Source organism: Amorphotheca resinae, assembly GCF_003019875.1.
Source record: "Amorphotheca resinae ATCC 22711 unplaced genomic scaffold M430scaffold_7, whole genome shotgun sequence".
In the NCBI taxonomy this organism is placed as follows: Eukaryota; Fungi; Ascomycota; class Leotiomycetes; order Helotiales; family Amorphothecaceae; genus Amorphotheca; species Amorphotheca resinae.
Window position 1 is genome coordinate 590936 of NW_020194477.1, and position 13732 is coordinate 604667.

Genomic DNA, 13732 nt, shown 5'->3' on the forward strand with positions numbered 1-13732 from the left:
ATTTGGAGGGGGTCGGTATGTTTTGCCTGCTTTTCTTTTGTTTTTTGTTTTTTTGTTTCTTTTGTTTTCTTTTTTTGGGCTTGAGGCGTTTGATGCGTTTATTTTCTTTTTTTTTTTTTGAGTTTGGATTTGAGTTTTAGAAGGGCCTGTTCTTTTTTATCGAGGGGCTCTTTTTTGACAAAATCTATCGAAAGGTCGGTGGCATGGGGGTTGAAGCATCATGAGTAGTGCCCTCCCAGTTCCACCGCCGCGGGAACCAATCGCCGAGGGGAGATCGGGTCACGGGCGCGTACGAGGTTTGCCCTTAGGTATCTATGTAGTAGTATGTACCTAAGGTAGCAAGTAGTATTGCTCGAGAGATGTGTCGCATCGTACGGTCCTTCTGTATGCTCCTGCGGGCCGCGGGATGATCTGGCGAAGAATGATCTGGATGTTCAGGGCGCGGAGATATGTGCATGTCAGGTATGTATGTAAGGTATGTATGTATGCATGCATGTTGGATATATCTGCAGCGCATCTGTGCCAACCAAATTCTCCGTTCCCTGTTCTTCAAGGTCTTGATGTCTCAGGAAGTCAGTAGTGGCCACCGTAATAAATGACGCTGGTGTGTCGCTTCCCGTGCCGTAGCCCGTCCCCCCCTCTGCCCTAAACCCCTCTCCGGTCCGGTCCGGTTGGCCGTTCTTCGGCCCTGTCCTGTCAATGCCCGTGAACCCCGTTCTGACATGCATCCTGCGTACCCGTTGTATATTCATTCCCATATGATTATCTATCCTGGTCAATATTAAATGTTGCGGTGCGTCGATTCAGCGATTACATTACGCCAACAATCTACCATCCCTGCGCTGTTCTGACGATATCATCAGTATCACTATCATATCATATCATACATGCCCTGCGTCTGCCCTAATTACACATACACGCCACTTCTACCGGGGTATCTCTGCCAACCAACACCGGGGAGCCCTTCCGCTCCCACAAACCGCCGCCTCCGGGACGCCCTTCCGACATGTATAGACGATCCCCTCTGTCGGGTTTTCTTAGTCGACGACTCGATTTCGGACTTCTTACGTCTTTCTTCGGACTTTGTCTTTGTTGACTGTCTTTGACGCCGTTTTTTCTTCTCGCAGACGCACACCTTGACGTCTCCTCTCCTCCTCGCCAACCGCCAACCGACCAGAGACAAGAGACACGCTGCTTCACCCTCTCACAGCCAGATCCTCTCAATCCACTGCGAGTTCTCCCTTCAACCCGTCAACTCTGCAATTATTCGACTCTTCGACCCTTCGACCCCTCCATCCACACCCCGCTATGGCATCCCTTCCTGCGTCTTCCACTCCAATCTGAACACTTCACGCCAGTCTGAACCCTCCCCGCTGTCCCACGCCACCTCCCGCTCACCATGTCCACCCTCCATTCAACCATCGATGCTCTGGCCGCCCTCTGCACCTCCGTCCCCGAGTGGAATGCCCGCCTCGACGAACTCAATGGCCAGATCGCCCTCCGCCAGGTCGAGCTCGCCCGTCTGACCGACGACCACGCCCCCGCACGCTCGCTGAAGCACCAAGGCTCGACCGAGTCGCTCCGGCCGAAGGATGGGGCCGAGAACCCTTCTGCGGGCGACGACGATGCAAAGGGCCTCGAGTCGAGTCCCTTACCCGCCCAGAAGTCCAAGGGCGCCCCCCCGCGCCCGAGCTCACTAACCGCGGGACGGTCCGCAGCCGTTGTGACCCCTCCTCCCCCTCGCCACCACGAATCTCCGGGCCCTTCAACAGGCGCACAGGCTCGACAACACGCCCATGGCCATGGCCACGGCCACGGCCACGCTGCCTCTCCTGCCCACCAGCCTCGAACCGGGCTCGGCAAGCTGCGGAAACGAAAGACCGAATCTGTTGCCTCGGGCGAATCCCTCGCCCCGAAATACAGAACCAGATCCATGATCATCGTATACTATGACAGCGCGGTCCAGACGGCGTTTGAGGAGCTGGTGAAGTTTGTGAGTGGGAGCAGGAATGCGATGCGGAAGGGGAGGATGGCGGCTAAGATGGCGGAGATGCGTCGAGCGGCGGAGCTGGAGGTCGAAGCAGACGGCGATGATGATGACGAGGATGAAGAGGGGGTACAATTGATCGGCCTGTCCGCCAAGAATCGGAGTCTGTCCGCGGCACAGGGGAAGGAAGGCGCCTCCTCCTCGAAGGCAGACCCAGCCTTGCCGCGGCCTCGATCTTCACGACACGGGAGCGGCCTGTCCGGGGACGCGAAACCCGATAATCTCGGGAGTGTCCTCAGCGCAGGGATCCTCAAGGGGTACATGCGAGGCGGGGAAGGGGCGGCGACGGCCATCTTCGACGAGATCGACAAGGGGCTCGAGTGGTGCCAGAGCCAGTGCGAGCACGCGGCGCATCAGTTCCTGCGGGACGGCGACTGCAGCACGGAGATCGAGAACATCAAGCGGAAGCTGCTCGAAGTCAAAGCGATGGCCGAGAAGGAGAAGGAGAAGCTGCAGAAGGAGGAGGCCTCGACGCCCGCGGGCCGGGCCGCCGCTCTGCTCGAAGAGAGCGGCGGCGGTGCTGCGAAACCCCCGCCGGTCCGCGTGCGGCGGGACATCACCGCCCCGCGCGATCATCATCTCGTGGTCGACGATGATCTGGCAGCGGACCACATGGCCATCGACGATATGGACGTGGACGACATGGCAGTCGACGAAGTAATCGAGGATCTCAACCCCTCAAAACTCGTCTTCAAGCGCTCACGAGATATCGGGCATTGAAAAACCACTCCCCCCCTTTTCACAAAAACCCCCCCCCCCCTTCCCTTCCCCAACCAAGCAAAAAGAAACACACCCTACCTACGACATATAAGAGCAGCAATCTCTCTTTTTCTCAAATTTTTGCAGAATTCCAATTATATCATGATGAACGGTTTTGAGCGGTTTTTGAGCGAGCGAGCGAGCGATCAAAGAAAACGTGCCCAGGATCCGGGCCATACTACCCCTTTTTTTTCTTTCATGATGTTGATGTTGATGTTGATGGTTTTACGATATGATTGATAACGGAGATATGCATAAGTGACGGACGGCGTCTGATACTCAAGGAATTTTATTTCTATTCCTTGAGGGAGCAGGAGAGGGGTAGAGGGGGAGAAAGAGAGAGAGAGGGGGTTTGTGTTTTGTTATATATTGAGATATATAAGAGGATATAGGAGGTATCATAAGATTCAGAGGAGAGATGGAGATGGGATGGGATGGGATGGGATGGGAGAGGGGGATTGGGGGATGGGGATAGAAGACGAGGGTGTGGAGTGAGATATGAGATGATGAATGTGTGAGTGAGTGAAGAGGGGAGGGGAGGTATCAAGCAAAAAAAGGACTGGAAAAAGGGTTGAAGATAGCAGGAGTTCAAACTCCAGAGGTCAGAGAGGATTAGAGATGAGATGAGATGAGATAAAAGAATGAACGATGGGACGAATGAATGAATATAACATCTTCTCGTGAATCTGACTCTTTTGATTCTTTCTTTTTGCCTTCTAACTGTACTCTCTCTACAGTTTCTTTCTTTCTATCTAGCAACCTCCTATCTAACAACAGCCCCCGTCAGACTCTTCACCGTACACACACCCCCGCTCTCCGTAACCAACCGGCCTACGCCCTCCTTACCCAGCTCCTTGACGACCGCCGCGTCAAAGGCGACCTCGCGGCCCGCCGTCGTCGTGAAGCCCGGCTGGATCGTCTCCCACACTTTCTTTTTCGGGTTCAGCACGCCCTCGGGCTCGCCCTTCCAACCCTCGAAGAAGACGCGCTCGCCGGCGGCCGCGCCCTCGGGAGGCGTCACCAGCTCGACCGGTCCCGCGTGGTGGTCTTCCTCGCCTTCTGCGAGGCGGGGCGACGCGGCGAGGACCATGGCGGACGATTTGATGCCGCGCATCTTGACGGGCTTGAGGTTGCAGACGACGACTACTTTGCGGCCTTGCATCTCCTCTAGGGGCACGAGCCCGTTCAGACCCGAGCAGACGGTGCGGACCACTTGGCCTTCGTACTCGGATGTGTCGTCAGTGCCGGGCTTGTCGCCCATGGCAATGGTTGAGACGTAGAGGGAGTCGGCTTCGGGGTGCTTGATAGCTTTCAGGATGTGTCCGACACGGAGGTCGATCAGGGACGGGGACAGCGGGGCCGTGGGCGCGGGGGCTTTCTGGGCCTTGGGCGCCTTCTCCTTCTTCTCCTTCTTCTCCTTTGGTGCAGGTGCTCCCCCCTCAGCCGCCGCGGGCGCGGCGTTCTCCTTCTCGCCCTTGCCCTTCTCCTTCTTCAATCGCTCCTTCTCAGCGCGCGCGTCGACCGGCGGCTTGACGTACAGGATCTCCTCGGGGTCGACCTTGATCTTCTCAGCCTCGCTGACCGAGAGGCCGAACAGAGGTGCGTTCTGCACAAAATCCAGGAGGCGCACGATGTGCGGGCGGCCTTGCTGGCCCGTCCGCTGCTCGGGGGTCCAAGTAGCGACCTTGGGCGCCAGCGCCTTGTACAGAGCGACGTCAGCGCGGGACGGCTTGGTGCCCAGCAGAGTAGTACGCGATGACAGGTGCGCATCCAGCGTGTCGAGCAGCGGCTCCAGCTCGCTGCTGTTGCCGGCTTGGGATTGCAATCGGTCGGCGGTCGTGAGCCATTGGTTGATCTCGGCGAGCTCGGTGGGGCTGTAGCTGAGGTTGTCGAAGGAAGCCATGGTTCTGCGCAGGGGGGCGGCGAGCCGGATGGCGCGGGCGATGGTACGTGAGGGAAACAGCTTGACGGCCCTGGGGCGGGGATTTTGGTTTGCTTAAGAAGATGCGGTGCTGAGCTTGGTGGTGATGTTTGATGCAGATTTATTTTTACTCGGTACCTTAAAACGTTTAGCGAATGCCACGTGACTAATATATATCTGCCCAGGTGCTCCGACGCATTTCGCTCCCGCGTGTTCAGGTACGATGTGCAACAAAAGACACCCCCCACGAGTTAAGTACCTCCAGCGATGCTAATCTCATTATCCAACGCTCCCAGGACAACCTCTGATGCGATATGCAACAAACCTCCCCTCTGGAATCACGTGATGCTAATCATACCTCTATCAAAACCTCCCACGACAAGCGCCGATAAGATGTGCAACAGAACACCCCTCCTATTTATAATCACGTGACGCTAATCATGGCGCTATCAAAACCTCTCACGACAAGCGCTGATGCGATGTGCAACACAGGGCACCCAACGGTATCACATGATGCTAATCTGACCTCTGTCAAAACCTCCCACGACAAGCACCAATGCGCGACGTGCAACAAAACTTCCCTCCGTGGCCCGGCCATCACGTGATGCTAATCTCACTGCCATCAAGTCCTCTCACGACAAGCGCCGATGCGATATGCAACAAAACTTCCCTCTCATATCACATGATGCTAATCTCTCTCCCATCGAAACCAACTTTCAGCACTCTCATGACAAGCGCTGGTGCGATGTGCAACAAAAAAGCACCCGCCATCGTCACATGACCCCCTGAACAGCTATGCTCACCGAGCTATCCTTCACTGAAGAGTGAGCCTGTTCATTACATGGCGATAACAAGCTTTGTACAGCAGCCGCTCTTGGAGGTACTCCGTGGCTTTCAGTCTCGTGGAAGGATAGTTTTCTATTTGCGACGTGATATCGTTTTGCCAGTTACGGACTCTCAGAAGTCTACCTAGGTAAGGGGAAGATTTTTAACCTGATTACACAAGAGCCGCTTTCTTTTCAACTGTCGAGCAGGGAGGAAAGAGAAAGACTCTATTATCAATTACCTGCTGCTTTCGTGTGGTGAGCCTTCCATCCACCTCTTCCGCATATCATATATCATGGGAATCTAGTCCTTGAGTGCTCTACGGGCGTGCTGATGTTACTTGTATTGATGTTGAGTTGGCATGATATAGAGGCGGATGTCTTGATTAGATAGATACCTGTCAAGCACCTGCTGAACGAATAATTGAACTTGGACATCGGGTCTTATACAGGTAGTGGAGAACAGCGCGTGTTGTGAGGATTGAACATGGAGACCAGGGCAATACCAATGATCTTTGGGATTGGGTCCGAATTGCGGATAGAGAAGGGTTGAAAATATTTCCTTGCAGGGCTCTTGACTTGCTTGTGTGATTGCAGTGATAGATAGATCTATGAGATATATCGAAAACAGCCCTTGTTTCAACGGCAAGCTCGACATGTGCTCTCTTCACTCTTCAGTAGAGATATTCAGAACCTCGTGTCTTAGAAAGAGAGAAAGAGTTGCGCCCTACCTTATCTACCTTACCTTATGGCCAGCCTGATCCTTATTAGGTGATAGCCGGATCTGGATGGTATTTATAGGCCCAGGATGATTTCTGATGTTTATGCGGGTTATACTTAGGGCGGGAGACTGCCGATCGAGCCGTGAGGTCTTCCAAGCCCCTGTAGGTAGGTATTCCTATATATATACACTATATGTATATGTACCATGTAATGCAGAATCATTGACGTCAGCCTGGTCAGACTTGGATGCTTTGACGATTTGGAGACGTGAGACGTGAGACGCGGGACGTGACTAGTGCATCTGTGAGAAGTTGGAACTGACTCCATAGAAGATAATTACTCGGGATGGTCGTCAGCCTCGAAGCTTAGCAGTCCTTAAAACAAAGCTTGTTTTTCGCGTTTCTCTCGCAGTGCCGGACCGGGGCGCAGAGTGGTCCGACGACTGGAATTGATGCCGCGGGCCGTTCGTCTGCAATGCTGACTGAGGAAGATTATTGTTGCCTTTTGACGCCTCACCCGAGGAAGAATCGAAGAATCGAGGAGATCGAGTCGGAAGAAGACGTCCCAGGGCCATTTCCGATTGATAATAGTACGCGGCCTTCTAGTCTGGATAGGTATAGAGGGGTGGTTATTCCTTATTCGCGACTATTCTTCTGACTGTTTGGGACTCTGGACTCTCACCACGCAATAAACACTCATGTCGAGCTCTGAGACGCCGCGCAAGCACCTTGTCTGGGCCCGTCGAACTGGCCGCGTCGAAGGCAGGCTCGCGGTGTGATTCGACTGCCCTGAGCCCTACCAGGAGTGCTTGCGAGGCCCGGCAGGCGTAGTCAGGAAGAGTTGGGAATAGCCAAAGAATAGTGACGGGACGAGGTCGACATCTGGCCAATGGTGGGCGCGGGATGGCCGGCTTTTGAGGAGACATGAGACCGGGGTTGATGCGACTTGGATTCGACCTGTCGACAGAGGGGGTTGGATCATGGAGGCAAGCCGTAGATGTTTGTATGTGTAGAATGTATGGAAGTATGGAAGTATGGATGGAGGTTGATGTGCAAGTAGGTAAGTATTGAGGTATCCTCCCTTTTCTCTCCCCATCCATCCCCCTTCCCCCCCCTTTTCCCGCCTTAGTTCCCCCTCTCCTCTCTCTCTCCTCTCCCCTTTCCCTCTTACGTTCCTGTTTTCTCTTCCAAGACTAAGAAGATCGATCCCTTCCCACGCCCAGAACCCTGCAGTGCCTGCACCTGGGCCGAGGACTCCCGCTACGGGGTAGATCGAAAACGTGCCCGTTCTTAACGCCCTCCGCGAACCAATTCATTCTGGAAAACCCAGAAAACCCTCCAACCCTCCAACCCTCCAACCCCAAGCCTCTTGATTCTTATCCCGCAGACATATTACTTCCCCCGTCTCCCAGTTCCCAGTTCCTGCGCATACGAACTCTAAATTTCGCGATTGGCATATATTCGGCCGTCATTCGTCGTGTCTTCAAGGGCCCTCGCCCCACTACGCTCATCTTCGCCCTCTTCAACTTTCTCCGCAGTAATTCCATTGCGCCGTGTCTTGGCTGATGTTCATCTGCTGGCACCGGGAGCCACATCGCCATGTCGTCCGCCTCGGTAAGACCGCTCAGCTCTTCTGCTCCCTCCCTGAACCTGCCTCTTACACCGTCCCAGGAGAAAGCAAATCTCGCGCGCATTCGCGATAATCAGAGACGTTCCCGCGCCCGTCGGAAAGAGTACCTCCAGGAGCTCGAAGCTCGCTTACGACAATGCGAACTCCACGGTATCGAAGCGTCGGCGGAGATCCAGATGGCAGCAAGGAGGGTGGCCGACGAGAACAAGAAGCTTCGGGCCCTGTTGGCGCAGCATGGCATTAGAGACGATGCTATCGAGGCCTATCTACAGAATTCAGCCACGGGCGATGCGTCGGTGAATGGCCAGTTCGGAAGCAGCAGTCCATCTGTCCAGGTCCTCCAACAATTACTCCAAACGCGCAAGACAATCGGTGTAGATGGAAATATCGCGGTAACTGTGAATCCTATGCCCAGGAGCCGGGAAAGCTCCCTCGCCAGCGCCAGTACTGTGCAGTCAATGTGGGAACCAATCCATGCATCAAATACGAATGGCCGGGCGCGATCCGGGCCTCTACAACATGCGAGCAGGGCCGCTACATCACATCAATTCATGACTCCAAGCAGTACGACGAGATCAACAACAAGTAGCATCAGTCACGATTCCAGCCACAGCGTCCAACATCATCAAAGATTGGCTCCCGTTGCGATATCCCGCAACCCTAGCCCGGCGTCGAATATGGCCAACCATCCTCAGATGTTCGACCTGGACCCGCAACTATCCCAATCAAATCCGCCCTCCTATAACACACATCAATCAGCACCACAACAACACTGGCAATCCCAGAATGCGCCGCAGAGATCATCTATATATACACCAACAACCACGACCAGTCCAAATCTCAATAGCTGTGTCTTTGCAGCTGACATGATTACGGCGATGTCTGGACGCGATCCAAATGACGTGAGTGCTGAGTTGGGATGTATGCCCGGCATGGACTGCGAGGTCGATAACCACTTGATTTTCAACGTGATGGATCAGTATACAGGGACAAGTGTTGGGTTATAATACACTGGGGTTGCGTCCCACGGTGGAAGATTCATGCCTGGTAATAGAGGCGACATCGATAGGCTGCCCGAGGAAGCGCCAGTTGCTGGGTTTTGATTCCATTCGCAACTGGGTCGGTCAGCCATCCTGGAGGGGGGCTGCAAATGGGTTCCGGTCATATGAGGCGTTAGCGACTATCTAAGGTACCTGCATTTTCAGAGGTCTGGAGTTGAATGTCCAAATTTCTTTGCTTACTGTTTATATCCCCTGTCTCGCAGAGCATTCCAATGCATTTCCCGGCATTGATGGCAGGCATTGACGGCATGATGTATTATCAGCACCGGTGTGAAGAGCTTATAGCAGTTATGTTGGCACTTTATCAAGATAGTTTCACATCAAGTCGATGACTTTGCGATCCGGATGTGCGATTGAAATAATCGTACGCATGCGTCTCTTTTTGTCTGACATGCAAGTTTCCATTGACAGGGCTTTAGGACAATGAATGGTGTGTGCTGAAAGCGGTGCGCTCAATTCGGCTTGCGCGACAAAGGGAATTCAGGTTAACCTCATCAAGCGCAACGCATTCCTGGTATATATTCTCCCCACCCTGAGCTAAGTTAAAGCAGATTCATCTGTTCTTTTTCTGAATTTCGATCTTCCTCCTCTACATCAGTTGCATGATTTCTCCGTCTCTGCATCCTGTCAGTAGACCATAATCGCCTACAAGTTCTGCTCCCCGTCGGTGCTCTTTTCAAGGCGCTCGCCATGGCCCAACCACTTCCACCAGAGGCGGAGCCTGCATCCATCCTCTCCGCCGCTCTCTCCAAACCCCGTCCGCCCACGTACACCTACAACGTGCAGCCCCTTCTCGACGCGCCCGCTATCCTCGCGAAAGCGCAAGCTGACCCTAACAATAAAGGCGTCCGAATCATCGTAATCCCTGAGTCGTGGATGCCCTCCCCGCTAGCACCCAACCTCTCAGCGCGCAGATTGCTAGAGGTGAAAACCGCCCTCGTAGGGGTTCCGGGTGGCCCCCGTCCAAAAGGCAATGGAGAGGAGATCTGGTTGAGCTGGAAGCGCGCGTACGATTTGTGGAATAACTTTTATATTCCGGGACGCGTGAACCCGGTCTGGGTGAGGAACGAGTGTGAACGGAGAGAGAGGGAGAGAAAGGTGTGGGAAAAGCAGAGGGGAGATAAGAGGAGGGCGCAGTTGCCGAAGATGTGGCATGAGAGTCTGGCTGGTGGTAATAATGGTGGTGGCGGGACCGGTGGGAGATCCCAAGAGAATATTGGCCTGGGGATGACCGGCAAGGGTGACAATGGGCAAGCCGCAGCCGTCTCTAACTCAAAGCCAAAATCTGAGGGCACTGACCCCAAGTATCCTGGGGTAATGGATCGTACGTGCGATGAAGATGGCTCAAGCGGTGGGTTTTTTGCCCTTAAGGACATACCGGAATTGAAATGGCCTCCCCCAACCGACGACGATGAATTCTGCTGGGACGATCCCATCGACAATACCGTCTGGCGACCCAGACGCGTGGGAGAGAAGACGCTGAAGATCGACCTCGATGAGAGTCTGGAAGAGTTTCAGAGGAATAGCGATCTAGAGTTCGATGGAGGGTTTGATTGTGGGCGGACTCCCTATCCGGTATGTACCGCTCCTTCATATCAGAGACGAGAGACTAACCCCGGAGAATGAATAGGTCTTCCGGCCGCTTATTCAGTACGTTAAAACCCAGGAGGGAGCGTTCAAGAAGAAAAAGACATGGGACGGTGTCACGGGAACCATCTTCAACATGCCGACCAAACCACTGGAGCCCGGAAATCAGCCCAAGGATGCAAAGCTTGAGCGTGTCAACCAGATGTACAGAGATTCCTATCACAACCTTAACCGGCCACAGCATGCTAACGACGGTATCTTCCCCCTGAATATCCGTCGCCTGATGAGAGTCGACCCCGTATCTACGACCGAAAAAAGAACCCCGCTCTTAGTCAAAAGGATAGGCTCAGAGGAAACCCTTATGTACGACCGAAGTTCTGAGAAGGATCCCCAACTGTTTCCGCGTCGAGACATGACGCCTGACGATCCATGGTGGGTGACAGCCGAGCAGCGGATGCTCGCGGATCAGCCCCCTCGCCGCTACCCGCCGCCTGCACAAAAGTACGACTCAGAGCTCCTGCCCATCGACGAGACGCTCTGGCAAGAGGAGTATCAGAAAGATGATTTCTTGATGGCGAGATACTTCGTGACTAACCTGCACGGAGGCACTCTCATCGTAAACGGGCTGGAGGTTCGTGAGGCGGAGGTTGCGGGCCCACTGCCCGCGTTCGCGGTTATTGAGTGTCCTGGCGGCCAGGTCGCTTTCTGGTTCGGGACAAGGGGTAGAAATCATGGTGAGGGTGACGAGTTGATGGATCCGAAGCTGCGGGAAAAACACTGGGATGTGTTGAGGAAACTGGAGGGGTGGGAGTTGGCGGGTCTGACGGCGGGTGAAGTCTGGAATGAAAAGATTAAAGATCGGGAGAAGAGGAAGAGGAGTGGGGAGGCGGAAGACGATGATGAAGAATGGGATGCGTGGATGAAGGCAAAGCCTGTCGAAGACATGCAGAGTAAGTGGCATCCCCTCTCCATAAGTATGATGCTATATTAGGTCAAGCTAATTCGTTACAATGTATAAAGCTCAAACCAACTCCGTCACGTATCAGCTTACAATCCCAGGGAGTAGTCCTGGGAAGCCGTTACCGCTCCCAGATAACATTGCCCAGCCACACGTCGTGTTCCCCTCCGCAGAGAAAGAACTCGCATACCTAACAGCACAAAGCGAGCGTCGTCCCCCAACAGACATGTCTTGGGCAATCCTACCATCGGAGGAAGATTTCCTTCCCGGCTCCGTAAGCCGCTCGAACTACATCCAAACAGGAGCCCCGACGCAGCAGGAAGTTGACTCGGTCTGGCCAGAATTGATAGAGGATCGACAGCGGGCCATGCTGCGTACGGAAGAGATTGCAAAGAGGGCACGAGCCGAGAGGGAGAGAATCGACCTCATCCTGGAGCATGCGGCTGATAGGGACCGGAGAAAAGAACAAAAAAAGAAAGAAGCTAATAAGCAAGCTCTCGTGGATAGATATAGAGAAGAGAAGGCAAGGGTAGATCAGGCTGACAGGAAGAAGTGGGAAGCTGAGCGGGAAGCTGAAGCTAAAGCTGCGGCGACGATTGGGAAGCGAAAGCGTCTATCCAAATACCTTGTTAAGAGGTTACCACGGGGCGGAGATCCTAGACTACTGCATTCGGACGATGACTCTGAAAGCTCGGAGGATATGCAGAGTCCCTTGGTGAAGAAGAAGCAGCGCACAGAGACCGAGCGGGGGAAGACCACCTCAGCCAAGAAGCCCCTCTCTCTAGAAATGGAATCTCAGGGTCTCGAAGAGATGCCTCCGCCGAAGAAGCGAAGAGAGCTGCGGGAAGAAGATACTTTTGCAGAGAAGAACGAACGAGAAGGAAATTTGGAGCAAGTGTCCCCTGGCTTCGCCAAACAGCAGAGATCGGCACAGAGATATGAAGACCTAGACCGCAAGTTGTTGAAGATTCAGGATCCGATTGAGAAGAAGCGCAAAGAAGCAACTGGGCAGTTAGAGCAAAGGAAAGCAACACCCAGGCTCCAGGCGCCAAGGCTGTTGGATATACAACCTCCACCGTTAAGAGAAGCCAGCGCCCACGCTGAATCCCCGAAATCTTCATCAACAGAATCCGATCCCGAATATCAGCAGGACATGAAACGGGCCATGAAACAGGCCATGATGAATTTATTACAGGACTCAGACCCCAAGGCCTCAAAAGCACCGGCCGTCACGAAGGAACAAGTGGAATCAGAACAAGCGGAACTGGAAGGACTGGAAAACCGAGAGTTAGTAGGCATGGTCCGCGGCCTTAAACACAGCTTCAAGCTCAAGCTCCGTGAGGAAAGCGCCGCCTGCTCCAAAACCAACATCCAATTCGCCCAGGATGCCGGCTTCACAACCGTCAAAGAGTACATCGCCGACCGCGTCAAATCAGCCACCGTGAACGACGGCCTCGTGCCCCACTTCCCCCTCATTGCCGCCTCCGACCCTCGCACACCCCTCGAAATCGCCCATCTCGATCTCGACGTCTTCAAAATCCAGCTCCGAGCCGCCTACGCAAGCGGCACCCAAGCACGCGCCGAGCTCTTTGGCCTCTCATGGGAGGAATACACCCAATCCATAGCGGGCATGGAGCCCGAAGCATACCTCACGAGTTTGGTCAACGATGCAAACCTCACCGCTTCGAGTATGCCGCAGCGGTTTATTGGCCAGAAGACGGAGAGTGAGAGCGAGAAGAAGAAGAAGGCGAAGATGAGTGAGGCGGAGAGGAAAGAAGCGGAGAAGAAGAAGCAGGAAAAGAATAATGCGGAGAGGAGGGAGCAGCGGAGAAAATGGGATGACTTGTGTGCGCTGCTTTTTGAGGCGGGGGATTATGACGCGAAGACGCGGATTGCGGAGTCGAAGCCGACGACGACGCCACCAATGAGGAGTAAGAAAGGCAGGCCTATCACGATTGTTTAGGAAGAGATAGTAGATGGGCTGTGGGATTCTTGGATGGGAGAAGGGGTTGGGGAATATGGCGCGCATGGAGGGAGGAATGGGAATGGAGTTCGTGTTTTGGGTGGATGGGTTCCTCGCTTCTTGATAGGGGAGGTGGGGGGAGTTTAGTTTTTGGATTCATAGGACTTGAATCTTAAGGAACAGAAAAGAGAAATATTCTCCCGTGTCCCCGTTCGGTTTGAATACGATAACAGTCACGAGGTCGTAATATGCTGCGTGTC

The 13732-nt window shown here is 54.0% G+C and overlaps 4 protein-coding genes across 4 annotated transcripts; 3 read left to right on the forward strand and 1 right to left on the reverse strand.

The window, feature by feature from the left end:
• Positions 1 to 1399: 1399 nt before the first annotated feature.
• M430DRAFT_19666 (hypothetical protein) lies at positions 1400 to 2767 on the forward strand (the record flags this gene model as incomplete). The annotated part of the gene is made up of 1 exon (XM_024864121.1): positions 1400 to 2767. The coding sequence occupies one exon, from the start codon at positions 1400 to 1402 to the stop codon at positions 2765 to 2767; it is 1368 nt and encodes a 455-aa protein (XP_024720200.1).
• Positions 2768 to 3569: 802 nt separating this feature from the next.
• M430DRAFT_103033 (hypothetical protein) lies at positions 3570 to 4709 on the reverse strand (the record flags this gene model as incomplete). The annotated part of the gene is made up of 1 exon (XM_024860834.1): positions 3570 to 4709. The coding sequence occupies one exon, from the start codon at positions 4707 to 4709 to the stop codon at positions 3570 to 3572; it is 1140 nt and encodes a 379-aa protein (XP_024720201.1).
• Positions 4710 to 7959: 3250 nt separating this feature from the next.
• On the forward strand, positions 7960 to 9229 carry M430DRAFT_35387 (hypothetical protein). Its single transcript, XM_024866731.1, has one exon. The coding sequence runs from the start codon at positions 8080 to 8082 to the stop codon at positions 8908 to 8910; it is 831 nt and encodes a 276-aa protein (XP_024720202.1). The 5' UTR covers positions 7960 to 8079; the 3' UTR covers positions 8911 to 9229.
• A 63-nt stretch (positions 9230 to 9292) lies between these two features.
• On the forward strand, positions 9293 to 13615 carry M430DRAFT_247386 (hypothetical protein). Its single transcript, XM_024865125.1, has 4 exons — positions 9293 to 9328; positions 9384 to 10539; positions 10595 to 11501; positions 11572 to 13615. The coding sequence occupies exons 2-4, from the start codon at positions 9655 to 9657 to the stop codon at positions 13470 to 13472; spliced, it is 3693 nt and encodes a 1230-aa protein (XP_024720203.1). The 5' UTR covers positions 9293 to 9328; positions 9384 to 9654; the 3' UTR covers positions 13473 to 13615.
• Positions 13616 to 13732: the final 117 nt, after the last annotated feature.

Bases quoted from the DNA above. Each gene is read 5' to 3' on its own strand.
- M430DRAFT_35387 (XM_024866731.1), top strand. From the start codon at position 8,080: ATGGCAGCAAGGAGGGTGGCCGACGAGAACAAGAAGCTTCGGGCCCTG.
- M430DRAFT_247386 (XM_024865125.1), top strand. From the start codon at position 9,655: ATGGCCCAACCACTTCCACCAGAGGCGGAGCCTGCATCCATCCTCTCC. The intron at 10,540-10,594 runs GTATGTACCGCT...GAGAATGAATAG, and splicing joins GTGGGCGGACTCCCTATCCG to GTCTTCCGGCCGCTTATTCA. The intron at 11,502-11,571 runs GTAAGTGGCATC...CAATGTATAAAG, and splicing joins GCCTGTCGAAGACATGCAGA to CTCAAACCAACTCCGTCACG.